Consider the following 27,359-nt stretch of genomic DNA (forward strand, 5'->3'; position numbering starts at 1 on the left):
TACTAAACTACAACTAACAAACCAAGGACTAGTTCCTGGCAACCACCATGATGGCAGTATACAACAACAGTCGTCGCTAGATCAATCAATAGCGGTTTCTTCGTTTAAACGACAGAAGTCATCTACCTAGCAAGTGAAAACTGTAAACCAAAATAACTCAGTCGGACACATTCACCTGTACAGCATTTAAGATGAGTACAGGCATGAGTGCAAGTGCATTCATCACAAGGGAACGTATAACTTATCTGGGAGTGGAAAGCAAGCATCTACAGTGAAAGGGTTAAAACTAAATCTCAGGTTGATTTTATCCCCATCACGGCTTACCCACAATTCCATCAGTCTCTCAGCTATAGAGCAGTGCAGGCAGGAAATAACCAAACTACTGCGTAACATGATCCTATAGGTCTGCCTCTAGGCTGCCTTGGTTGAGCCTATTCCAATACTACTCTTCACTCACTGTCATAGCAATATCTATGAATCAAAAATGACATGAGTGAGTCTGGGGGAAGAACAACAGAAGATACTGTGCCAGCAGTGCCATACAGAAGATTGAAACTAATATCTTCTAAGTGCCTCTTCAGCCTAGCAGGTCTGCTCCTGTGTCCCAGCATTATATGAACTTGACACCGTTGTGTATTAATGTACAGAACAACACTCATAACAAAGGATAAACAAGAAAAGACTATTCTTCCTCTGTGCTCTCAGACCTTTGGTTTACTTTAGGTAAACACATTTTCTGGTGCTCTGCTAGTAGCTTCCCCTGTAGGTTAATTCGGCCCAGCTGGCGGCCCATATAGAAGTAACCATTCCAGTCACACCACTCTACTCCATTGTCATACTGTGTGGGCATAAACCAACCACCATAAGTGGCCTTAATGTAACAATGTTTATCGCTAGTGGGTAATAAAGGAAATGTCAGGCACTGATCTCTCATCTCTCTTTGTGAATGTAGCTGCAGCTTGCAGGGCCACAGTTATCCTTGATCCTTTCTCAGAGACTCAACTCCTTGTGGAAGACAAAAACATCACCAGTCACCATGGAAACTGGGATATACTTCAGATGGACTTATGTAACGACAGCCGTTGGCGCACATCACATTGCATGAGATGCGAGGCTTCACAAGGCTCGCCTCTCACTAACACGCTGGGGTGTTGCACCAAATTCTGGGCCCTGGGTAGAAGGATTCACTTCAATTATTTTGTGCTTTAACTATTGAAAAATAGCAGATATACAAGCTCACAGCGTGGCACCGAGTGCCACGCTGCGAGCTTGTAGAATTGCTATTTTCAAAAAATCGTGAACACACATTTGTGCAAGTCTTTGAATATTTCAAATCCTTCTAAGGTTTTTTTTTTAAACCTGTGTTTCTATGTCAGTGGTGCTCAAACTCTTTCATTTGAAGGACCCCAAAATGTATTTGGCCACAGACCCGCCATCTCAAAATATTTAGTTCCAGGGACCCCCCCCCCCCCCCCCCCGGAGGAAGCAGAATTTGAGTTAAAAATGTTCGCTTAAAAAATACATATATTCAAAGATTTGCACACATTTACACGATTTGCACACATTTTCAGATCTACAAGCTTGTGGTGGAAAATGTAGTTGCCTTGTTTAACAGAATTCTTTAAATTTCTGTTACAGTCCACAACTTCACAACTGTTTCCATTCTCCAACAAGACCATATGGGAGGGGCTGTTATGAGGCAATGATGAAAAAATGGAGAGAGCAGGAAAGAGGGAGAAACAAGTGGTACAGAAAGGGGTGGAGTAAAACTAAAATCAGCCTGTTTCTCTCTTGCCCGTGGCTGCTGAGTAACCTTATTGAACGCATTCTGCCTCTCTCTGTTGAGAGACGGAAGCTGTGTTTGAGTTCTTTTCAACTTGACTAAGCTGAAACGGCGCTACTGAAAAGATGGATCCATTTAGTTTTGTCCAACAATATGCCAGTCAAGTGTATGCTAATGATAAGTTCATTTATGGTGAGAGGGAAAAGGGCACCCCAAACTCACTGATCTTTCCTACAACTCCTCGTGTAGGCCTAGCTGTCCCCGCATGTCCTAAACATCGGGCTAAATCAATCAAGTCTCTACCTTTATGTGGATCTTTGTTTAATCCTTACTGCGGTGCTGCCATGACAAATGAATTTACCTCATGCTCAATAAAAGGGTTAGGGTGGAATCACACCACAGCTCTAGGCAAACAAGGCCCACGGAAGCTTTTGATTGGCTGAACCGGCGCTAGGGAGCGCTCCTTTTGCACCGCGCAGAGGTGCCGGGTAGTCCGACCACCTAAACCTAACCTTAACCCTAACCTCTGTAAAACTATGCCTAAACCTAACCTCAGTAAAACTGACGCTGGTGAGTAGCTAACCTGCCGACGCTGGTGAAACGAGTGGCTCCGCCTAGAGCTGTGGCGGGATTCTAAATTGCGCGTCTGTCCCATATATCTATCTATTTACTAACTTAGGTTCTCTCTCTCCAACTCAGGGTTCCTCAACTCTGAGAGTGTAACACACGGAACCAAATGGACCCTTACCATTTGTACACTCAGAGTTATGGGTTCTAGTGGGAGAAATATGTAACAAAAAAAGGCAAATGTGTTCACTTCCGGCAGAAAGCGTGAAAATTTGCACCTAGGGGTATTTTTGTGTGCTGAATTCAAAAATTGACGGTCCCAAGCATTTTTCCCATGGGATCTGGTGGCTCTCATTCACTTACCATACTAGGGAAAAAAGACCCCCCAAAAAATCTTCTTCAAGTAGCATGTGAGGGGTCAAACTAGGTGTTTTTCGGTATTCTGAATCCATTGCAAGCATTTGTTTTGCACGAAAAACATTCCTCTCTGAGAAATGGACACAACAAAACTTTGAAAAGTGATGACTCATCACTAAACCATAGTTTGTGGGGTCCATTTCTTCCCCAAGGAATGTTTTTTGTGCAAAACAAATGCTTGGAATGGATTCAGAATCATGAAAACCCCCTAGATAGACCCCTCACATGCTACTTAAAGAAGATTTTTTGGGGGTCATTTTTTCCTAACCCTAACCCTATGGTAAGTGAATGAGAGAAAAGTGAATTTGAGAAAAGTGCTTGGGACCGTCAATTTTTGAATTCAGCGCACAAAAATACCCCTAGGTGCAAATTTTCACGCTTTCTGCCGGAAGTGAACACCTTTTTCACATATTTCTCCCACTATTCCATGAAATAAGAAGTTTGAGAACCACTGCTGTGAGTGAGTGATGAGTGCTAAATTACTGGTGGCAACAGAGGAATGCACGTATTGTTATTTTGCTCAGCAAAATGCAACGCTTCGCCTTTGGGCATAATTAGATGGCCTTGTGGTTGTCATGGCAATTAGCCCACACAATGTTCCTCACAATAACACAAAAAAGGATTGCCAAATAGAGACAGTTACTAGCATCAGCAAATCATTGAATAACATTCTATTCATTTCATTACAGGTCAAAAAGAAATCTAGGATATTCAATTAAATGTTCAATTTCTTTTGTCAATAGCTGATCTACAGGACAGTCAGCATGTGATCTGATCTGTAGCGTGCGTGCAGCATGCTTTGTATCTTCATTCAACGATAGACCTGTTAATCAAGTTGTGTGGAGGTAGGAGTATAGTACGACATGGCATAAATATTTACATGACACACAGCTACTGTACCAAAACAACTATGAGAAATTAGAAGCTACGCTTGCTTTCATTTCTGTCCAACCGGATGAATTCTCTTGTTCCATTCCAAATAAATAAACTCACTAGTCAATACTCATAGGTGTCTTAAACAAACACAGGCATTGACAGGTAAATAAAACCTTCGGGCAGGTGAAGTTTGCTGTCAGGTTGCCCGACCGGGAGGAGTTCCGACAAGATGGCGACCGAGTAGGACGCGTTTGTTGAGCTCTGTGGAGGTGCATAGTTTTCACATTTTTTAAGCCCATTTTTTACTGCCTTTATAGTTCTTTTGAGACTTTAAACGCCCAAAACACTGGTGAGCGTCTGTTTTTGCAGTTGTTTCGTGTTTCATGCCGAATACGATTAACACGAGGTCGAGGAGTACCAGGTCTCCGACCGCAAACGCTGACAACATGGCCGGCGCAATGCAGGGCGACGCTGACGCTCCGGTTACAAAGAGCATGCTGCGCGAGGTCCTCAAGGAGTCACTGAAAGAGTTTATGGATGGTTTTATTCAACCCATGATGCTTGGCTTGGAGAAGAAATTACTGAAGAAGATTGATGACTTCGGAAAGGAGCTGCGTCCTGCAGTCGCCACGCTGAACACGACCGTGGCTGAACATGGGGAGGCCATTGAGAACTTTGGTTCCTCCATGGACAGTTTGCAGATGTGTATCACTGAATTGGAGAGAAGATGTGCTAATCTGGAGGAGAAGCTCGTCATAGCAGAAGACCGGAGTCGTAGGAACAACATAAGAGTGATTGGGATCTCTCCTGGGCTAGAAAAGGCTGACCCAGTGGCCTTTATCCAGTCTTTTTTGCAGAAAACATTCCCCGACGAGTTTCCCGACTCCCCCCCGGAGGTGGATCGTGCTCATCGGACCGGCAATCCACGTTCTGATAAGCCAAGGGCTTTCCTGGCAAGGATCCATTTTTTCCGGGTAAAGGAACGCATACTCCAGCTCTCCAGGAAAGCAGGCCAACTGACATACAATGGCAAAAAGGTGTATATTTTCCCCGACTGGTCTGCTGAAACATCAAAGAGAAGGGCAGCTTTCGGGCCAGTAAAGGAATTCCTACGTTCCATCACCGCGGAAGGAGTGAAATACGGAATAAGGCACCCGAGCAAATTCTGGATAACCGTGGATGAGGCGACTTCTACTTTCAACTCACCCAAGGAAGCTCTGGCCTTTTGCAAGGATAAGTTCAAGACTCCAGGTGCTGCGGACGAGACTCTAGCTACGCAGGATGATGAGACGACAGTTACAGAGAACTAACTTTTACCAGGGACACTTTTGCTTTCGTGATCGCGTGCTTTCAAACACATTCTGCCGATGTGATATCCTTTTGCCTTTAATGGACTGTTGGTAAGCTGGCTGGGACTTTGGAGATGACTTTTACGCAGCGTCTTTCTTTCCTCACTCTCTCCTCCTCCTCCTCCCCAAAGGGTGAGTTGTTAATGTAAGCCTACTTATTGTTTTGGACTCATCATCTGACTTGACGTTGTGTTTTCAAGTGTTTCGTTTCATAATACCTATTTTATTTGTATCGAAGAATAAGATATATTTTATTTTTTAACAAGATCTGTAAGCAGATGGGTGTTACTCGTTTTAATTTAGGTTACCGCAAGGAGAGAGGATTTAGGGCTGCTAAAGCTATAAGCATAATTCACTGTCTTTTTTGTTTGAATATAATGGACATTGTTCTTGTTATTATTGTATTCCTTTTCTTTGCTCTTATTGAGCGTTGTGCTGCTTACTATATAGGTCTAGAGGGTTTTATCTCTCTCTGTTAAGCTTTGTCTAACGGGTTCCGTGTCGCGGTTCAGACGGAGCCTGCTCTCTCTCTCGTCTTCCCTCTATGTCTCTCTATCTATCCCGGCTTTCCCTCTCTCTCTCTCTCTCTCTCTCTCTCTCTCTCTCTCTCTCTCTCTCTATGGCTCTCTCTCTCGCTGTGTGTGTGTGTGTGTGTCTCTCTCTCTCTCTCTCTCTCTCTCTCTCTCTCTCTTTCTGTTAGGTAATGACGGCTATGTTGGTTGTTAGTTTATGGTTCGTTTATGCCTCCTAAAACGCTACTTTCTCGGGTAGGAGGGCGAGACTGGGCTTTGGCCTTTGTATTGAGTAATGTAGCCTACTGTTTAAGGTGAAACAGATATAAATAATATGGTCTAAATTGTGAAGGCTCCGCGGTTCCAGAGACCACTCGCTCTCCCGCCCTTTCTCTATGTCTCTCTACCTATCTCTGCTTCTCCTCTCTCTCTCTCTCTCTCTCCCTGGCTCATTGACTCGTTCTTTTTTTTCCTTTTTTTTTTCTCTAATCTCAATAGCTGGCGGATGTACGATCTCGTGGCGCGTTGGCTCTACGTGCTTGTGGATCCGCTGTCTGGGGGGGGGGGGGGGGGGGGTAGTTATTTACCTACTTTACTTGTTGTCTTCTAAAATGTTAATTTCTTGATGGGGGGAGAGGGGAGCTCTGTATTGGGATATTTATTTTGTAGTCGTGATTGGGTAGGTTCACTGTTTGAAGTATGGTAGTTTACTGTTTAAGACGGAAACAGACTTAACTAATATGATTGACATTTATCTAAGTTTGCACTGGCCTTTTGGGCATGTACAGGGAGCTGTATATGGCGCAGTATGCATTATGTGTGCTGTGTTGTATATGGTTTCCTGATCATACATAACTGTGTTTTATGTAAATACTTATGTATACAGACTTTTCTTTTCTTTCTTTTTTTCCCCCTTCTAATTAGTAATTGTGGTTTGTATACATGGATGCATGGGGGGGGCTGTATGTGGCGCAGTATGCATTAACACTGTGTGTGCTTTGCTGCATATGGCCCCCCGGATGTGCTTTTAATTTCTATTTCTAACTACATATATAAGTGCATATATTTTTTATATCATATACACTGATTTCCTTTTTATTTATTTTTATTATTAATATTATATTAGTGCCTTGTCGTGGTGACAGCCTTATTTCCACTTATCTGTCACAAGTGTTTGGTTATTTGCATTAACGTGGCTTATAGGGCTTTATCACATTCTAGGTGGGCCTAATGCTGGACTGATTATTATTATTACAGTTGTTATAGTCCCCTCATTTTTTTTTCTCCCTTTATTCTTTTCTTTTTTCTCTCCCCCTTCTTTACTAGAAATGTTAACATACCATTCTCATTTATTTAAGTGATATGAAGTGGGGAGATTGATCATAATTTGAGCGGATGGAATGTTTGAGAGCTATTCAGCCACAAGAAGGCACTTTTTTGTTGTTGTTGTTTTTACTTTGGTGATCTGTTATATATTTACATAATCACCAGAGGGCAATGTATGGTTACTTTTGGGCAGTTACTTGTTTGCACTCTCTGACAGAGTGAAATGAAGGTTGACTAATAGGTTGATGGGGTGGGGAACTGTTTTTGTGCACTCTGATGCTAATGGGGTTTTCCCCCTCAAGCTTCAATGTTATGTGTTTTTTTATGTTCGTTTGATGTTGCTTTTTCCTTTCTGTTCCTTTTGGGGTTGTTTTGTTTTTCTGTGGGGAAGGTTTGTTGTGAGGGACCAACTAGGAAATTCTAAAATGTTCTACTGTGCTTGCTGTGCGTATGGTTTGAACCACAATTATGACAGAATATAAATTTCTAAGTTTCAATGTAAGGGGAGCGAATATACCGCATAAGCGAACCAGCATTTTGGGGGTTTTGCGATCTAAATCAATTGACTTTGCATTTATACAGGAGTCTCATCTTTTAAAAGAGCATTCCAACCGATTGGCTAATAAACATTATCGTGTTTTAGCCTTTTCAGCTGCTTCTTCCAAAACCAAGGGAGTAGCCATATTGGCTAGACGTAACCTTAGGTTGGATTTTTTGGGTGATTGGTCTGACAGTGACGGGAGGATAGCTGTTGCTAAAATCCGCTTGGAGGGTAAAATGCTAGCACTAGTCTCTGTGTATGCTCCAAATGTTTTAGACAAAGAGTTTTACAAATTACTAACTAAAACCTTATTGGAACTGACGGATTTCAAAATCATTGTTGGTGCTGACTTCAATGCAACATGGCAACATAACCTAGATAGATCCACTGGGGTAGAAAGCAGAGAACAAGCACTAGCGTCTGCAGAACTACGTGCTTGGGCAAACTCAACTGGCTTACTCGACATCTGGCGTTTAATGAACCCAACGGTTAGAGATTTTTCTTTTCTGTCGGGTAGGCATGCTTCATTCTCTAGGATCGATTACGTTTTTGCCCCTGTTAGCTTGTTTCATAAAATTGCCAAGGTAGAGTTGCTCCCAATGTCACTCTCGGATCACAAGGCGGTGCTGTGTGTTGCTTCACTGAAACAGGTTATAGATAGAGCTCCTAGATGGCGGTTTAACACCACACTGCTGCGCGATGCGGCATTTGTAGCTCAGTTTCAAACTGGTTTGCGCGAATTTATAAATATCAATACAGGCTCAGTTGAGGATCCCAGAATTCTTTGGGATGCAATTAAAGGCTTTATCAGGAGTAATACAACCCTCTATGCGTCCACTCAGAGAAAATTAAGGTCAGCCAAACTGGTGGAATTGGAATCTCGGTTTTCTACTTTGGATAATTCTCTCCAAAATAACTTTGATGTTAGTACAGCAACCCAGAGAGAGCTAGTTAAGAAAGAAATTAACTCCATTCTCAAGCGCCGCTCAGAATTTCAAATGAAACGCACAAGGCAAAACTACTATTTTAATAGTGCAAGACCCAGTCACTTACTGGCTTTACGTCTTAGATCCAATGAGCATTTTGCTGATATTGTTAGTGTCAAATCAACAACGGGAGCCATGGTTACAGAACCCAAAGAGGTCAATGCCACGTTTCGTGCTTTTTATGATGAGCTCTACACCTCCGAGGTCATTCACGATGATGCAGTATGCAATGATTTTTTATCCAACATACAGTTACCAACCCTTAGCGAGGCGGATGCGGAAGCCTTAGATAGACCGCTCCATCTGGCGGAATTACAGGAAGCTGTGCTCGCAATGCGTAGGGGCAAGTCGCCTGGTTTGGATGGGATACCCCCTGAACTTTATGCCATCTTTTGGGAAGATCTAGGTCAGCTGATGCTAGACATGTTTCGATATGCAATTGAAAGTGGCTCTTTCTCCAGGGATGTGAATGTAGCTATTATATCATTATTGTTGAAGAAGAACAAGGATCCCACAGATTGCGCAAGCTATAGACCGCTTTCACTTTTGAATTCTGATCTAAAAGTTTTTGCTAAGGTGCTTGCGCGTCGCTTGCAGGGTTTTATGACCACCTTAGTACACTGTGATCAGACAGGTTTCATAGGAACTAGACTAGCCTCTGATAATGCTAGACGACTATTGCATATCATCGATAGGGCTAAGGAGCTGAGGACCCCCGCCGCAGTGTTGTCGCTCGATGCGTTGAAAGCATTTGATCGTCTGGAATGGTCTTACCTGTGGGCTGTACTAGATAAAATGGGATTTGGTGCTTCATTCATACATTTTGTTAAAGTACTTTATTCTAATCCGTCAGCGATGGTCCTAACTGGTAAGATCTGTTCGCCGCTATTCACGATTGGCAGATCTTCAAGGCAGGGTTGTCCCCTTAGTCCTCTCCTTTTCGCACTTTCACTCGAACCCTTGGCTCAGACAGTGCGTCAGTCTGCAGATATTACTCCTGTTTCGATTAACAACACACAGCATCGCATTTCCCTATATGCTGATGATATTCTACTGTTCATTGAGAATGCACCACAGTCAATTACTCACGTCCTTCAAATTTTTGATCAGTTCAGTTCCATTTCCGGCTACAAAATTAATTGGACGAAGTCAGCCCTTCTACCTCTAAATGATCAGATGAGATCTGCTATCCTGCCGCCCATAATCCCAGTAGTAAGCCAATTCAAATATCTTGGCATAGATATTTTCCCCTCTCTTCAGGCTATTGTTAAGAACAACTATGGTGACACTCTAAATAAGATTTGTCTTGATTTAGATAGATGGTCATCTTTGCCCAACTCTCTCCAAGCTCGAGTTTCAATCATAAAGATGAATGTTCTTCCTAGGGTTAACTTTGTAAGCTCTATGCTCCCTTTGCCACCACCGCCGCAATACTGGAATAAGCTTCACTCTTCGATATCTAAGTTTGTGTGGAAAGGGAAACGCCCTCGTCTTAAACTTTCTCTATTACAACGTGCTAGAGATGATGGCGGCCTTTCATTGCCCAACTTTAAATTTTATTATTGGGCCTTCACGCTCCGCCCCCTTTTAAATTGGTTTAACCCAGCAAATAAGGTTTCTTGGAGAGAGCTTGAGGAGAGTTTAGTGCAGCCTGTTGAACTGAGAGATCTTATCTATTCAAACATAACTACACATCAATGCAAAGTTCGCTTTGGACCTATCATTTCTCATTTAGTGGCAGTATGGAGGGCAGCTGAAAAGATGTGTAAGATTGATTGTAAATGGAACTTATTTTCCCCAGTGTTCAATAATCAAAGACTTTTAATCGAGGATCGCCCCATTCGCTTTCCAAGGTGGAGGGCTAAGGGGATTCGTACATTAGGGGACTTATTTGATAGAAATGGTTTACGACCTTTTCGAGATTTGTGTGACATCTTCAATCTGCCTGGAAATACCCTTTTTTTCTACTTCCAACTGAGAACGTCCATGAGGACCTACGGGGTCCCATGGCAAGCTCCCCTTAGATTGCACCCCTTCCATGAGTTTATCTGTGATGGTAACAGAACAAGAGGTTTGGTTTCCACCCTCTATGGTTTTTTATTAGACTGTAGTTATGGGCCCCTATCTGTTGATACTGTTTGGAGGAATGATGTACCAAATTTGGACCCTGACTTTTGTTGGGACACAGTATGGTCTAACATTAGGCTATCTTCTAGAAATCCAGACCATCAACAAATTCATTTAAATTTTGTTCATCGGACTTATTTAACTCCCCGCAGACTATGTGCTATGAGGATTTTGAATAATCCCAACTGCACTCTCTGCGCCTCAAATAGTATTGGTACCTTCCTTCACATGGTTTGGGAATGCCCAAATGTGTCGTCATTCTGGAATATGGTTGCCTCCAAACTTTCAACTATTTTTAGTATTAATATCATATCTTCTCCTTCTTTATTTTTATTAAATGACGTCTCACAGTTGCAACTAAACAATATACGCAAGCGCATCTTCTTTGCTGGATTAACGGCGGCGAAGAAGATGGTAGCTACGCGGTGGAAACCTCCTCATACGTTAACGTTTCGCCAGTGGGCCTTGACCTTTCTAGATATAGTATATTTAGAGCAGTCGATAGCAAGGTTACACGGAGCAAAAGAAGAAAACATTAATATGTGGTCGGACATTGCAGATAAGCTTAAGGCTATGATTCAAGAAATCACTATATAGTGGTAACAGCCTAGCACAGGCATGCACTATTGTACATTCCGTGTTGGTCCGGGGAAAGGGGGTGGGTGGGTTTTCTTTTCCTTTTCTTGTTTTGCTATTGTTTGTGTTGTTTGTCTGTTAATTGCATTTTTCTTTTGATTAATGTTTTACTTTTTCTTGTTCTATTCATATGTATGTCTCTAATTTCTTGTTATGGAAAATAAAAATAATTGATAACAAAAAAAGGTTGCCCGACCGGATAAGTACTCATTTAAGAGGAGAGTCAGGGGACGTAACAGTCTATAAACACAACAAGAGAAATCTGCCTAAACACCTGAATGTGGCCAGAGCGCTCTGTCTTGCGGAATGTATAATAAGAGCACTGTTTACCTGTAGTGTGCCATTTTACACTTAAACATATAAAATAACAAATGAAACCATAGACATATTCAATCATAGGCATTAGGCATAGCTACTGTATGTATGTATTTGGATTTGTTAAGAACCATTTTTATCGCACAGCCCCAGAAAGTAAAGAAATAAGTGTTAAATTGAGCGTTAATTAAAATCTTTACTTATCATTTTATAATGGACTATTAACTTTTCGGGCAAGTGGGCATGACCTGTCGGGCAAGTACAGGTGCTTCTGAGTGCTTCTGAGACCTTGGTGTCTGTCAACCTCTGAATCAGTTTTCACAGTGATCCAGAAAAGGGTGAAAACCATTTCACACTTCACAGCGACCGTCTCAGACTAAAATGTAATGCAAATGCTTCATATCAGAGGGCTGATGATCTTCATAGTATCCTACACCTACCATGTGTTCACACGCCACTGTCAATCCAAAACATGCAAAATATTGTAGATTCAAATCTGAGGTGCTCGTTCCTGCAAGCTTTGCAACTGCTTTGGTGATGCAACTTCACTGTCCCACAGCCTCTTGTAATGTCAAATATATCTTCCATGAATTGGATTGGTTTCACCGACTTTGCAGGTGCATTTTTACCTAAGCTATGACAAAAGGAAATCCTGAATGTATATATTTTCTGTTTTAGCTTTTCTATTCACTTGTGACTAATGTATATTGCATTTAAACAGCAGCAAAATAATGCGCCACTACTGCCAAGGTCTGTATGCCGTCATATCCAGGTAAATTGACCTCGACTTGCTTTGGAAGATTACGTTTTATTTTGCCGAATTGGATAAAATTACAGACCTTATTATCCCCCAGATTACTTCCCGGTAGACTTTCATAATGCACTTAAAATATCTTACATATAGTCAACTAGTGATGTGACTGTTACATACATGAATGAAATGGAATGCATCACAATAATGATGATGCATTGCCATTCATGGCAACATATTATTATCATGCTACTCTTGCATACTGTGTAAAACACTAAACTGCCTTTTTGCTGAAATGTGATGTACTTTCATAAAAACCATAACATACAATAAACACAATTGACTATCAAGAATGTTTCAGTTGCTTGCCACTTTATCTTTGCACTTGCAAGGGGGAGGAATAGTCCATTATTATGTGGGAGTGTGTGTGTCTGAATATTTATTTTTAGGCTTGTGTATGCTACTTGTGATATTTATAGATAACTTTGAAGAATATATAGCCTACACACAAAATACACCTATAAAAGTAATCCTATGTCAACTTCCAATGTCTTATTGTCTTCAAATAGCATTAATGGACCGTTAAGTCCAAGAGGCCTGCAACAGTCAATTGAATTCATTCATGTTAGCGATTCCAAAAATACAAAATCAATTCTATAATACAAAACATCACAGGATCCCAAGTGGTTCTTGGACTTAGTGTGACTCCTTGTGACTCCTTATCTGGCCAGGATTTCAGCCCTATCCGACGGGCGTTAATTTAAACGTAAAGATTAAAGAAAAAGTAGAGCAAATCAAATGTGAGAAGAATAATGGCCTTGACCTACATGTGTACCAGAACAGCCAGGTCCAGCAATGCGCGAGTCTGCGAGATTAGCCCTGGACGGACACACACACACACACGTCGCCTCATACTGTCATACTGCAAAGTGCAAACGTAAAACATATTTATTAAAAAACTAAAAGTATAAAAGTAATCAATAATAGAATCTATAACAAATAATGGCTAAGAAAGTAACAACAGTAGCAGCTCTTAGTCTTGCTCTATACTCAAAGAAGTGACCTTTCCAATAAGTGTTTCCCACGAAGTCTGCAGGCATTATTAGCCACTGAACACAGTCATCAAGAGAGGTGTTATGTTAGTGTGGGGACAGTAGGCTAGTACATGAGGGGGCCATGGCCCCCTAGCTTTATCTGACTGTCCCATGTCATGTGTGAGAAAGCGCTGGTAGATCACTGTCTGAAACAACAAACCCCTCCCTATCCCTGTACAGTACACTGTGACTGTAGTATGCTGTGACTGTACAGTGTCCCCAGCCCTAATATATTTGCACACGTATGTGCCCGACTGTGTGTGCAAACAGCTTCCATTGAAGTCGCAAATGTTGAAATTGACTTGAGTGTCACATTTCTTGTCATTTGCACACATGTTCTGCAGCACAAGTGCATGCTAAATGTAGACACCGCCGGTCACGTTAAGAATGAGAAAACCACACACCCCTCTCTCTGCCCTCCACGGTGCGTTTAAAAGTTCAGGAAAGACCGTTTTCAAGGCTAATGAACAGTCTCTGAACCTCTCCAGCTGTTGAAACGTGAAATCCCACAGGCCAGATATAGGGAGGAGGGGATCAACAAGAGGGAAAAACCAAAATGAGCAAGACAAATGGGACTTGAAATGAGGAACACATTTTCATCTGCACTGCGGTCAGGGGTCTGGGTGTGTGGAGTAGGAGTAAAACAAACAGACATACGTAATGTGTGTAGAGTGTGCACGTGTGTGTGTGTGTGTGTGTGTGTGTGTGTGTGTGTGTGTGTGTGTGTGTGTGTGTGTGTCAGATGGATAGAGCTAACTATGTCATGTAGTGTTCCTCAGAATCATGAAATCCAGGGAGGAGTTACTAGCCATAAAACGCACACATAACACAGACACAGGCCGGCTGGGGGTTTTTCAGTCACACTAGGAAGGTACTTTACTGGAGAAATAATCGACCAAAGAGAGCAACAGTTTAGTGATGTCCAGTACAGACCTAAAATCAACAGTAAACAGACTCAGACTGGGTTCCATATGCAATGAATGCTAAAGAGTTTCTCATATAAATAGTGGGAGCGTGCATTTGTGCACCAAGCCTTGGACTAAGACTTTTATCGATTCAGATATTTGTGTAGCTCTAACAGACTTGTCATGGACACTTCCCCAAATATCCACTGGAATTCCATGTTTAATGCCCGTACTTCTTAATAAACATACACGTTCAAAATACGTAGAAAGTGAGTGGGGACTGGGGACAGACAGACATATAAACAGTAACACAGTATAAAATGGGGGTTATGGACAAATGCATATCAAACTGTTTCCACAACTTCAACTCTAGATTATTTTTTTAATGTTGAATCTAGAGTTGCAACATCAACCCTTGACAGTCCATACATCCAAACAGAAAAGTACTGATTGTATTAAACAATGTTAAACTCACCAACATCGCAGCTGTATGGAAAGCTTGAATTGTCCTAAGTGTTTGCTTCATAAAAACCCACCATAGACATGTTATGAGCTACTTTCTATCAAGAAATTCAGCGCAGGTGCAGTGATTATCTTTGTGTTGGCGTTTGGAAGAGCTCGGAAATCACTCAATGGTCATCCATACCCGATTACCCGTACCACCCGTTTCAAACTGTGCACAAAATGCAGGAGGCAGCAGGAATGTTGAGTTATTGAAGAAAAAAAATCACTGAATTTATTGACATAAAGTAGCTTATAACGTATCTATGGTGGGTTTTAATGAAACAAACACTTTGCAGACAGTAAGAGCATAATTCAAGCTTTCTGTACAGCTGCAATGTTGGTGAGTTTAACATTGTTTAATTAAATCAGACAGGACTTTTCTGTTTCCGTTTACTGTCAATGGTTGGAGTTGCAACTAGTCTAGATTCAACATATTTATTTAAAGAAATATATATTTAAAAAGAAATCTAGAGTTGCAAGTTGTGGCTAATCAAACTGGGAGTTCCTATATTCAATAATCAGTAAAAAGCAATCCCTTGGACCGTTATAATCCCCTAGCTAGCATCCCTCTTCTATCTTCTATCTGCTACTGCTGCAGGCCAGTGTAAATTACATTACACATTCTAGGCCACACCCAGGATGGAACACATTATGATAAATATATACATTTATATAAAAAAAAACTGACGATGGATGGACTGGAACTGTGAAACATAAAAGCAAAACTAGCCAGCCAAGTTCTGGTTTAATAAGAGACATTGTAACCATGTCGAACTCGTTGTGTAATTACAGGCGACTTAGGTTCAATAATAAACACCACTCCACCTTATCCAGGAGTCAAAACAGAAAAGATACAAAGCAGATTCCGACTAATTTCGTTCTCAGTTCTTAAAGTGAAATGAAACGGGGAGGCTCCCAGGTTTAGCACGGCTTGGGAGGGACACCACACAGTATCCATCTAGTAGTAGTGACAGTCCCCACTCTACACGGTCAAAACAAAGAGTTTATTATCGACTCAGCACTGTCGTTTTAGTTTCAAAACAAACGAGGCGGAAAAAATAACATTTAGCCTCTATGTGAGTTCTTTAGGTAGAATTTGAGATGCCTTTAACTTAACCTTGTGCTTGTAAACCTACGAGTACAGTTGCTCTGGTCCATAACGTTAAAGAAGGATTTCTCCATAACGGGGTTACCAATGAGCCCTTGCGGCTTGCGCTCACAGGGAAGGCTGTAGTAAAACAAAAAAATACAGTTTCAATACTCACTAAAACAAAGATGAGTTTATGGACTTGAAAGCCTACTTTCCTTAGTGGCAACACTCTGAGCTCCCCACCTCACGTCTAAAATACACGTTTTAGCCAGAAATGAAAATATTTCACCTGAAGCCAGAATCTGGTCAATGGCATTTTCTATTGACAAGACCTGTAGAGGGCGGTGTGGAGTAGCTAAAACTTCCAGTTAAATATTTTCTTTTCTGGCCAAAAGTGTATTTTAGACGTGAGGTGGGAGGCTCAGAGTGTTCCCACTGAGGAAAGTAGGCTTTCACCATCTTAGAACAGTCTTTGTTTTGGCGAGTAGCGAAAGTGTATTTTCTATTTTTACTATAGACGAGAGGCTGAGCAGCCTGGCTGTGAGCGCAAGGGCTGATCGGTGACATAGCGTTATGGAGAACTCCTATCGCTAATGGACCAGCGCTAAAACGCATCCCGTACTAGCTTAGGCCAACGTCACTTTTTAAACTGCAAACATTACACTAGTAGTGAGACCGTCGCTTCACTTTCAATGAAAGTGGGTGAGTGGTTATAATATGGATCTGCAGTTGAGCGTTTGTAAGTGTAAAGAATGAAAACATTATGCCGCACACAGCACACACACGCCCCTCTGCGGGCTCCATTGATCACGAATGCAACACTGGCGAGTGGCGACGCATTTAGCATTACATGGTGGTACTACTACTACTACTACTGCTGCTGCAAAGAGAGCGATGCGGGAAATACATTTGTACGTTTATGTGCGCACGCGAATGACATTCCGAAATGGAAAAGTACAATTAATGTTGTATATAACTTACCCTCTCTTTGTTGTAATAAATATATGGTGTTTGTTTTGTTGGTGAAAGGCCCTGCCCGCTGCCCTCCCTGCCTGGCTGTTTTCAAAGGCGATTCTCTATGCTGCTCTCTCCAGTAGGCTCCGCCCCTCTGCTGGGTGCGGCTAAACTGGGATCAGATCGATCAGATCCTGTCTAGAACGGATACAGAAACGCCCTGTGTCACAACAGACCGGATCTGAGCACTGAGCAGTAAATAGAAATGCTTCTGGAGTAAGCACCTGCCTCCTGGTCAAATATTTCTCAGCTACAACTATGAAACCTGAGTTAATGCACTGGAATATGAGCTTTAAAAAAATCACACCTAGTGTGAAGTGAAGTGAGCGGAATTTATGAGTTAACTGTGGGCTCTCTTTAGTCATCCCGGCCAGGCCATCTCCATTTTTTGGCACCTAAATCTAGTGACGTCTTTTGTTTTTGAGCTACAAACTTCAAATTGTTCAGCTGTGTACAGTTATGCGTGATTGTATTTTCCAATCTTTTATACTTTTTGAGATCTCTGGAGAAAAGAAAGGGGAAAACAAACTTTCCCAGTGAATTCCTAATGGGAAATTAATTTGTGTTTAATTTATATTACTGCCATCCTCATTGTTTGCTACTTATAGCTAGTCCACATGTTTGGAGCTATAAATTATGTTCAAACTTCAACTTATTCAGCTTTTACACAGTTATCTCTGCTTGTATTTTTCTATTTTGGAAAAAATGTTTCCCAGTGAATTCGTATGGGAAATGAATTTTGTCTTTACCATTTATAGAGTAAATATAAGTAGCCCACGCAGTTCCTCTAGGAACTGCATTTCTAGTTTCATTAAGCGTTTGATTGATTGATTGAAGACATTAGAAGTTTGCATAGGAAAAGGTACAGTTTCATGACGGTACAGTTCACTGGTAGGCTACAAGGTCTACTAAAAGGAGATCCATGAAAAGACTAAGCTTATTTCCACAGGAAACCATAACAAACTTTGAGCGCTTTGTGCAAAGATGTAGGCCACGCTTCAGAGCCTAGACAAAGCCAGATGTTGGAGCTTAGCTCCTTCCAGCAGCACTGCTCAAAAATCTTGAACATGAAAAAGTACATAATTTACAAAGTAACATTTCTTTTCTATGTCAATGCATTGCTGTATTGAAATACATGTACTTGTGTGGAGGCAATAATAGATTAGTTTTATGCTCTTTGGCTGTTGACTGTTGTACACAATACTGGATGATGTTTAGTCCCATTTCCACAGAACATGACAGGGCTCATGCAGGGACTGGTTTTGTATAAATCTTTCCAGAATGTGTAATTCTGCTGACAATTCCTTCCTGCTGCTGTAGGAAAATTGTCCACCTTTAAACAATGGGAATCAAGCAGGATGGACGAGGAAGAGAGGGAGTCTGGAACTGGACAGTTCAAATTAATCTGCCGCTGATGTAAATCGCAGCCAACAGTGTAATGTATAACTAAACAGGCCTACATTTACTTAAGTACTGTACTTCAGTATAATTTTGAGGTAGGCCTATTTGTACTTTACTTGAGTACTTCCAATTTCCAATAGTTTTACTTCTACTCCACTACATCTCAGAGGCAAATATAATTATGTTATTCCACTACATTTATTAGAAAACTTTAGTTACTAGTTACTTTGTAGATTTTGATTATCATTACAAAACATTTTGATTATCATTACAAAACATACATTAACCACTTCAGCCTTACATACATTTCATCCATTTGAACATTTTCAAAAGATTTATTTGAATACTTGAAATGGGACATATATTTCAGAATATTCTGCATAATGAGTAGGCTACTTTCTACTTTTGGTACTTTAAGTACATTTTGTACTTTTGTACTTTTACTCAAGTAAATTTAGAATTCCCTATTTTTAGTTGTAACAGAGTATTAGATATTGCAGTAGTTCCTTTTTGGAGCTGTGTGCAGCTCCCTATACGTGGCTGTGTGGGTCTGTCTGTGTGTATGTAGCCTGACTTCGGCACGTAACTAGTGCCGCACCATTTACGCCACTCGCGCAATATATACATCAAAATGTGCGGCTCGGCCGGGAATGGTGTTCTATTACCTTTCGTTCCGATCCGCCTTACCATGCCGACGTAATCGGCAAAAAACGACGCTTAATTGTCCCCATTGACTTATAATGGGACAATGCAAGAAATCACTTTCAAGTATTTTTCTCTCGTAAACCATAGGAGCTACAGTTTCAAACCTCGGAGAGGAGATTCATAATGATTTTAAGAATGAATCGAAAAATAATTACATCACTCGGCCTCATGGTGGCGCTATAACGGCCCACTTTACGTTTTGCCCCGTAACTCTTGAACCGTAGATCGGAAAAATACAATTCTTTTTTCCCTGGATTCCTTGGGTCAAGACGCATCTCTCCATATAGGCCACGAAAATCGGTACACATGATCTACACACACACACACACACACACACACACACACACACACACACACAGCTCCACTTCACACGGGTGTGATTTTTTACTTTAGTAAGAAATGCGAGTACTTTTTCCACCACAGCCAACACAAAATGTTCTGTCCCTGTGTGACAATGGCTTGTGTCATGACCTTTGCGTCACTCCGGTGGCGGCAGTTCAAGATAGAAACCAAAAGCAACACACAGCTTTATCTGACCACTGATATGCGAGTTGCATGTTTTCTTTCCCAAACGTTAGGCAAAACACGGAAGAAGATTCCCATTTCCCCCCTTGTTTGCGGTTGAAATCCCTTATGAACCAAGCAATGTCCGTCTGACAACTAAAAAAAACTCTGGAAATCAGAGTAGTTTAATAACAACACAAGAATCCGCCTAAACGTCATACATCAATGTGGTTGCGTGCATAGGTTAAATGCCCTGCTTCCTTAGAGGCTTGATGTGCTTGTGCAGGCTTCCTAGAAATCAGACAAACCTGCTAGAATGAAATAATTTGTTCTGGCAGTGTTTTAGTCCCTCCATGCCAGGCTACTTCCTACCTTATCCACTCTGCCTGTCACTCACTACTGCTCTGCAGAAGAAAGGGGCCTGCTGGAATTGTCTCATGATTTGTGACAACTGTTTTCATAAAGTTGTAAGCTCTGTGACAATCACACATACAACAAAAACACACCATCTTTTATTTGGTCCTTAGAGGAAATAAAAATGATCTGTTGTTTTACATATCTCTTGGCACGTTAGGATGTCAAAAAAACATTCCAGAGGCAATAAGCAGCAGAATGTTTTCAGTGCTTTATTATGTCAAACACTTGCATGAGTATTCTGTGAAAATACAACACAGGGAAACGACACTGTATTTCAGTCATGTCGTTTCAGATTGTAATTCACCAAATCCTTCAAAGGCTAGACCTTTAGTTATGTTGGCTTTCCTGCTGCTGTACCACTCTCACTGAGGATGTCCTGTTAGACCTCATACAGTATGTACTCTGTGTGTGTGTGCGTGCGTATGTGTGCAGGCGCAAATGTGGGTTAATGAGTTATGGGAGGGGAGAAACTCCAGGCTGCCTGATTGCCCAGCTAGTCCGACAGCAGAGTTGTCTTGTGATTGTTTGACAGAGACACCAAGCTGCTCACTCCAAAACGATCATAGGCCTCAAGATTCTGACCTCCCTCTTCATCATTGAGCCGTTCCAGTAGACACACACCAACATATCAAGGTAATGTGACCAATTCATTATTCAGTTGTTGGTTTAACTTTTCTAAGTAATTACAACAACATGACACATTTGGTACATTGATACCAAATTAAGTTAAGATAGGTTTTTTCACTGTGTGGGGAGTCTGGGGACATAATTTCAGTCCTGGTATACATGATTGTGTAACTATTCTCTCATTGTGTGCATTTCAACCTCTTTCATACAATTATGCACACTTGATGGATATGTATCTGGATTGTCAAAAGGGAATTGCATTGAACTCAGTAACAGGGAGCAATTCAGACTTGAATGATGAATTTGAAGCATGCACACAGTTCCAAACAAAGCATAGATTCACACATTCTGCAAAAGAAGGTTCTACAATGCATTCTCTAAATCAAGGGTGGGTAACTTTGATGATAGAGAAGGCCACTACATTTCCACTCTCACTCCCCCCCCCCCCCCCCCCCCCCAAAAAAAATGACTTGGAGAGTCTGAAACCATGTCCTCACTGCTTTTAATTCCAGACCATGTCGCATGAAGACCACAGCAACCACTCCTTCCACAACGACACGCCGTGGTACACAGAGTGCACTCTCCACCTCAACACGGACGGCCGGCGCATTGCACTCTTCCTCCTCTATCTGTTCGTCTTCACGGTGGGCCTGTTGGCGAACACTGTGGTCGTCTGGGTCAACTGGCGCCGGCGCCACTCGGCCAACGGGGTCCTCTTCTGCATCATCAACATGAGCCTGTCTGACCTCATGATGATCGTGATCTTGCCCTTCCTCATGATGGAGGTGACCATGGACCATGTGTGGTTGTGGGGCCACTTCCTCTGCAAGGTCACCACCTTCATCTACGTGGTCAACTTCTACAGCAGCACCTTTTTCCTGGTCTTCATGACCCTGGAGCGTTACTTGTCCCTGAACAGGCCTTCATCTGCCACCTGCTTCCCTGTGGTGGGCCGGCGCCGCTGGTTGCTCTGCGGAGGCCTGTGGCTGCTATCCTTCCTCCTGGCACTGTTGGAGAACGTTCATGTGCAACTCACTGAATGGGACGAGCCAGGCTGCTACATGATGCCTGAGTACAATTTCTCCGAGTGGTTCATCGCGATTGATTTCTTAGCTGTGGTGTTCCAGTTCCTGGGCCCTGCAGCCACCATCATCACCTTCAACATCCTCATAGCTCGTGCAGTCCGCTCGGCTCCAGATGTGCAGGGCCGGCGAGAAGTGTGGCTGGTGCACGTTTACTCACTGGTGTTTGTGGTGTGCTGGCTGCCGTACCAGCTGGTGAAGACACTGTTACTCATAGACTTTGCATATCCCTACACAATCTTCGAAGACCCCTTTGTTGTTTTTAGCTGTAATACGCTTGAGGTGCTTTACTTCTCATACACCGTGATGCAGGGTCTGACTCTGTTCCACTGCATCGCCAATCCCATCCTCTACAACTTTCTCAGTAAGAGCTTCCGCAACAACCTGATCAATACAGTGATGAACTTCATACCCAGAGAGGAGGCTGGGGTTCCTAACGTGGCTGACACAGGGGGGAAGGAGGCCGGGAAGCAGCAGAGGATAAGCGACACGAGCACCAGTCACTCGGATGTTGTTGAGTCATAAGAAAGCTCGTGATTTATTGATAGAATGGACTTCTGTCACATCTATGCAAAAGAGGCACAGTTCCAAGACATTCCCTAAAAGATGAAGAGCAGTGCAAATGAAAGTGGAATTCTATTACAAGAGTGGTGATCTGCAACCACATTGCAGTTTGCAGAGACAGATTATACACTGTATTATCAGAACTTGGCAGTGACATCTTTCATAAACGCATGTTTCCTAAACCCACCAGGCTTGAGCTAAGACCCGCCTCGCGGAAACGCCTCTCTCAATAATCTTAAGTATATAGTGATCTTAGTGCAAAGCAATACAATAGGCTACCTACTGATCCATTACAATAATACACGTAGCATAATATGCCCAAAGCCATATCCAAACTATAACAATTTAACTGATAATCAGTAAGAGTTTTTTATTTTGAGCACAGTAGTGACAAATTAATAGCTTTCTCAGTAAATTTTTCTCTTTAGCAAAGTTACAAAGTTTTCCCTTTTTTAAGCACAGTACAAAGTATTATTTTCTTTTGCACAGTTTATTTTGAGCACTGTAGTGACAAACTAATAGCTGTGCATTGTGCAAATGCAGGCTTTTCTCAGTACAAGATTGTCTTCATGCCTTTTCTAGGTCTGACCCTATGGGTCTGACTTTATCCACCCTCCATGTGTCCGGCAAGGATTTTAGCCACTCCTGGAAGTTCTCGCGTTTCCGCGAGGCAGGTCTTAACTCAATCCTGGTGGGTTTAGGAAACACGCTTCAAAAACTTGCCGTTTGTAATGAACACCATGCCGTTTCAGGTTTTGTGAAAGGGAAATGTTTTGCAGATTTCTTCACTCCCACACTCACTCACAGCAACATCCAGGGTCTTATAGCGGAAATTAATCACGATAGCACAAACTTCTATGGGTCAGTATAAGATAAGACTGATCCATTTTACTCTTATATTAAGCCACTTGAAATGTAATGCAAATGTTAATTACCCGTATTTTCCGGACTATAAGGCGCACTTAAAAGCCTTTAATTTTCTCAAAAAACTACAGTGCGCCTTATAGTCCAGTGCGCCTTATATATGGATCATTCATTGACATTGACATTCCCTTTAGCACAGCTCCATCTGTTGGATGCATAAGCGTCTATTATGTGCGCCTTAGTCAGGTGCGCCTTATATATGAAAACAGTTTGAAAATAGACCATTCATTGACAGTGCGCCTTAGTCAGGTGCACCTTATAGTCCAGAAAATACTGTAATCACTAAGCAGATAACACTTGCTTTAAATCATGCTGCTCTATAACAAATGCTGTATCATGCAATAAAATAAACTCAATATTATCCATTTTAACTAGGAAATGTAAGTAACATAATTTGCTGTAGTTGCAGTACACTATCTAGGTTTGTGTTGCTTTGAGAGGAAGTCCAAGCTGATCCTGTGACTTCCATTTCAGCCTTCCAGAGTTAGTTTCTTTCCACCTCTAATAAGTTCTAATAACCCCTTAGCTGAGAGAGCTAAGGGGTCCGCTTCATCTCTCTCTCAGCTGGGGTATACACATTAATAAAACAATAGCAGACAGTTAATATATCGTTGCTGTCTGGCAGAAACCTCATATCTCCACATTTAAACTTTTCTTTGTGAATTAATGAACTTAATCATAAAAGTCTTTGTGAATTAATTAATGCTCTACTTATACATAAGTGTGTCTCATAAGTGGTGAAAGCAGCAGATCTACAAGCTCAATGTGTCGCGATGCAACGTCTTTAAGCTAGTAGATCTGCTATTTTCACTATTTCTTAAAATAATGATAAGAGTGTTGGTCTTACAAGGTTTCCACCCGATTTAGAAGTAAATCTTTAGATATCTTAATACAATATCAAAATGTATAATGCCCTTTAGTTTTTCAATATATGAAAACATATGACATCTGTACACAAGATTATTTCTTTTAGAATTATTTATTTAATTCAGTGCCGTTGTACAGTAAATGTACTGCTTATTCATTATAAAATATTAAACAGCTGTCGTACAGTAAATATACTTCTTATTCATTATAAAACATTAAACTAATTCCATGAAGTACAACAAATGTTGGTCCTGTTCTGACAAAGTAAACCTCAATTGTGTTTCCAGCATCACATATCTAACCAACTTCAGGAATCCCTTATTATAAATTAAAAGTATGCAAATATAAAAAAATAAATACATTTGTAGTTCATATAAAACTCATGTGTAAAACAACAGTGGTTGTATTTGGTCTCCCAGCTCTTGTATTTAGACCTTTAGATCATGTGGTCTGAAGGTCAAAGTTGGCTCTATAGACTGATTTCCTGGGCGCCACCCTGTGGAGCGCGCCACCATGACTGCGGTGTGAATGCCCCTCAGTCTGAGTGCTGCTGGAAAGATTGGAATTTGTTCCCACAAAGAACGTGTTTTGGAAACGTTTGGGTATCTAGTCTACTCACTCTTAATGTTGGGAGAGTATTTTTTGCAGGTCGTTCAGTCTGAGTGTATAAAAAAGCAACTGGTTTAAGGCAGCAGAAGCTTGTGATTTGCTGCGCGGAGGTGACTAAAGTCAGGGGGACAGAGATACACATAACCTAACCTTAACCCTGACCTCAGTAAAACTAATGCTGGTGAATGCTACCCTGGTGAATATGCCAACACTGGTGAATGCTAACCTACCGACGCTGGTGAATACTAACCTGGTGAATGTTAAACTGGTCAGACCAACAGTGCTTAACCCAGTTGCTTTTTTGTTACACTCAGACTTAAAGACCTGCAAAAAATACTCTCCCCTTAAGGTTTGCATGCAGCCTCTGGGAAGTCATGCGGTTTTGTTTTGGTCCCGGGCAGAATGTTGCCCCCAACTGATGGGTGAAACACAAACACGTTAACTCAGATATTTGATATTTTTGATTGAGGATCTTTGTCCTCTGCACACACAGGGAATCTATGTAAACGGTATGGCCTTAGGCATTTACAATCCTCATATGAAGTAGAGGCTTGTAGATTTTACATTTGGTTCTTCTCCCAAGTTGAATTTTTCCACTACTCTTGGAGCAGCCATAAACTACACAGGTTCGTCCAGATTTTCTGTACATCTTTGTAAAGTTAGGCCTTTAAGATTTGTCTTTGGGTTTTTATGCCTTTATTGGATAGGACAGTAGACTGACAGGAGATGGGGGGAGAGACGGGGAGTGACATGCAGCAAAGGTCAGCCGGATCGGGAATCGAACCGGCAACGCCATCAGGCATCAATGCCTATGACTGGTATGCGCCTGAACCAGTAGGCCGCAGGCGCCCCAAAGCAGGTGAAGGAATAACGTGGAGAGACGGACACCCCTCTCCTCCGTCCAGCAACTTACTGAGTGTAGCAGCACTCAGACTGAGGGATGTTTACACCGCAGTAATGGCGGCACACTCCACAGGACGGCGGCGGCGCACAGCAAATCAGTCTATTGGTCCGCTCAGTTTAAAAATTGTGTCAGCACTTTGGTGAAGAACCTGGCTTTGAATCCATGAAATCAAATAAAAAAACCTATACTCCTAGGACCTCTAATATTTTTTGGTGAATGTTTCCAGAATAGGATCGCTAGGGTTCATGTGGTTTTAATACAGTCATTAGATAGATAGATAGATAGATAGATAGATACCTTTATTATCCCAAGGGGGAAATTCAGTTGTCCCGTTGTAGCACAGCAGTTTACAGTTATTTAGCAAGTTACAGAGAAGAAGGAAAAGATAGATAAGAGTAAAAAACAAGAGCAGTACAGTACCAATAAAGAGAAGGTGCATCAATAGAGGGGGCGAATTAAATACAAGTATATATACATAAAGTGTCTTACAAAAAAGAGACCAAAGCAGTCAATGCTAATTAGTGCAACAAGTATCTCACTGTCATTGTTAAACAAGACAAATACTCAGAAACTACCAATACAACCTAATAGTGCAATGTCGAGCTCAGAGCTCAGAGCAGAAGAAACTAGGCAGCGTGTCACCGCAAGACGCACATGAGCACTCTCCCTGGAAGGTCCTTAGAGGTCAAATCAGTACAGCAATAGTTCCAACCTAATAGTGCAAAGTAAAAAAAAAAAAACATTGCGAAAAAACAAAACAAAAAACAGCTCAGAGAAGAAGAAACTAGGAAGTATGTCACCGCAAGACGCACATTAGCACTCTCCCTGGAAGGTCCTTAGAGGTCAAAGTCAATACAGCAAAAGTTCCGTCAGTCAAGTTAGGAAGGAAGTCCTTTTCAGTCGTCCGTTATGTGTCTCGTTGTACAGCTTAAGGGCAGCCGGTACAAAAGATTTTCCTAATCTCTCGCATCTCCGTCCTGGGTAGGCAAAGCGGTCGTTTCCTCTCTTACTCTAGTAGCTGGTGATCTCAAGATGGATTAATGGAGGATAGCTCTGATGTCAGAGTTGAGTTAAATTACGTCTACATTAAGCAGATTTCTTGGGTCTTTTTGGGGCGGGGGGCTGAAAGGAGGCTTCACTCAGGGCACCAACAGAGCTAGAAGCTCCACTGTTGCGAAGGTGTGTGGACGTCGGCCTTAACATCTTCTTCAGGGTGACCCGTGTGTTCCAGCCTTGGTCTTTGACAAACAGGTAGACACAGTGGAACAGACCAGGAAACATCTCCATCAGGCGGATGTCAGAAGCAGCCTCCTCACTGGAAACACACAAAGCAGTGATCACTGGGCGGCAGTGGCTCAGGAGGTAGAGCGGCAGCTTGGCAACCGGAATTTTTCCAGTTCAACCCTGGGCTCCCCAAGAGTTAGTTTCAAAGTATCCTTGAGCAAGACACTGAACCCCTAATTGCTCTAGAGGAGCAGGCTGGTGCCTTGCATGGTGAATGTGTGTGAATGCACAATCTATGTAAAGCGCCTTGGCACCATTTACCACTGAACACTAGATGTTTTTTTTTCTTTTTTTATATATAAATTTAGAGTGGCCAATCATTTTACCCCTTTTTTGCCGCAATTTAGTCGTTATACCAATTGATTCCTCCCTCCAGGATGTAGAGCCTTCATCCTACTCCTCACGCCCAACATTCCCTGCTGACAGGTGCATGCAATGACCTGTATCACTCTCCCCGTCCGGCTACCCTCCCCCGAACACGGGCCAATTGTGTTCGTACAGACGCCCGACATAGCCGGTAGCATGTGTGCATGTGTGTCAACTCACTGGTGCGCATGGAGATTGCGTATGAATCGCAGAAATTCAATTGCATGATTCTCGGAGTATCCTGTCTTCCCTCTCCTTTTCTCCATCACCTGGAAGACCTCGGTTGGCAGCTAGAAAAATACACAACTTATA

General features: G+C 41.9%; 2 protein-coding genes across 10 annotated transcripts in view; one reads left to right on the forward strand and one right to left on the reverse strand.

Annotated features, from left to right (window-relative positions):
* The window catches only part of add1 (adducin 1 (alpha)), a 57,595-nt gene extending 40,725 nt beyond the window's left edge, over positions 1 to 16,870 (reverse strand). For all 9 annotated transcript variants that reach the window (XM_080743304.1, XM_080743308.1, XM_080743303.1 and 6 more), the window contains exon 1: positions 16,761 to 16,870. The gene's annotated coding sequence lies outside the window, so the exon portion shown is untranslated. The remainder of the gene's footprint in view (positions 1 to 16,760) is intronic.
* A 4,092-nt stretch (positions 16,871 to 20,962) lies between these two features.
* Positions 20,963 to 22,054, forward strand: LOC308299550 (G-protein coupled receptor 182-like; the record flags this gene model as incomplete). Its single annotated transcript, XM_080743347.1, has 1 exon — positions 20,963 to 22,054. One exon carries the CDS (start codon positions 20,963 to 20,965, stop codon positions 22,052 to 22,054), a length of 1,092 nt encoding a protein of 363 aa, XP_080599473.1.
* Positions 22,055 to 27,359: the final 5,305 nt, after the last annotated feature.

This window comes from Nannobrachium achirus (assembly GCF_963921795.1).
Source record: "Nannobrachium achirus genome assembly, chromosome: 15".
NCBI classification, from domain to species: Eukaryota; Metazoa; Chordata; class Actinopteri; order Myctophiformes; family Myctophidae; genus Nannobrachium; species Nannobrachium achirus.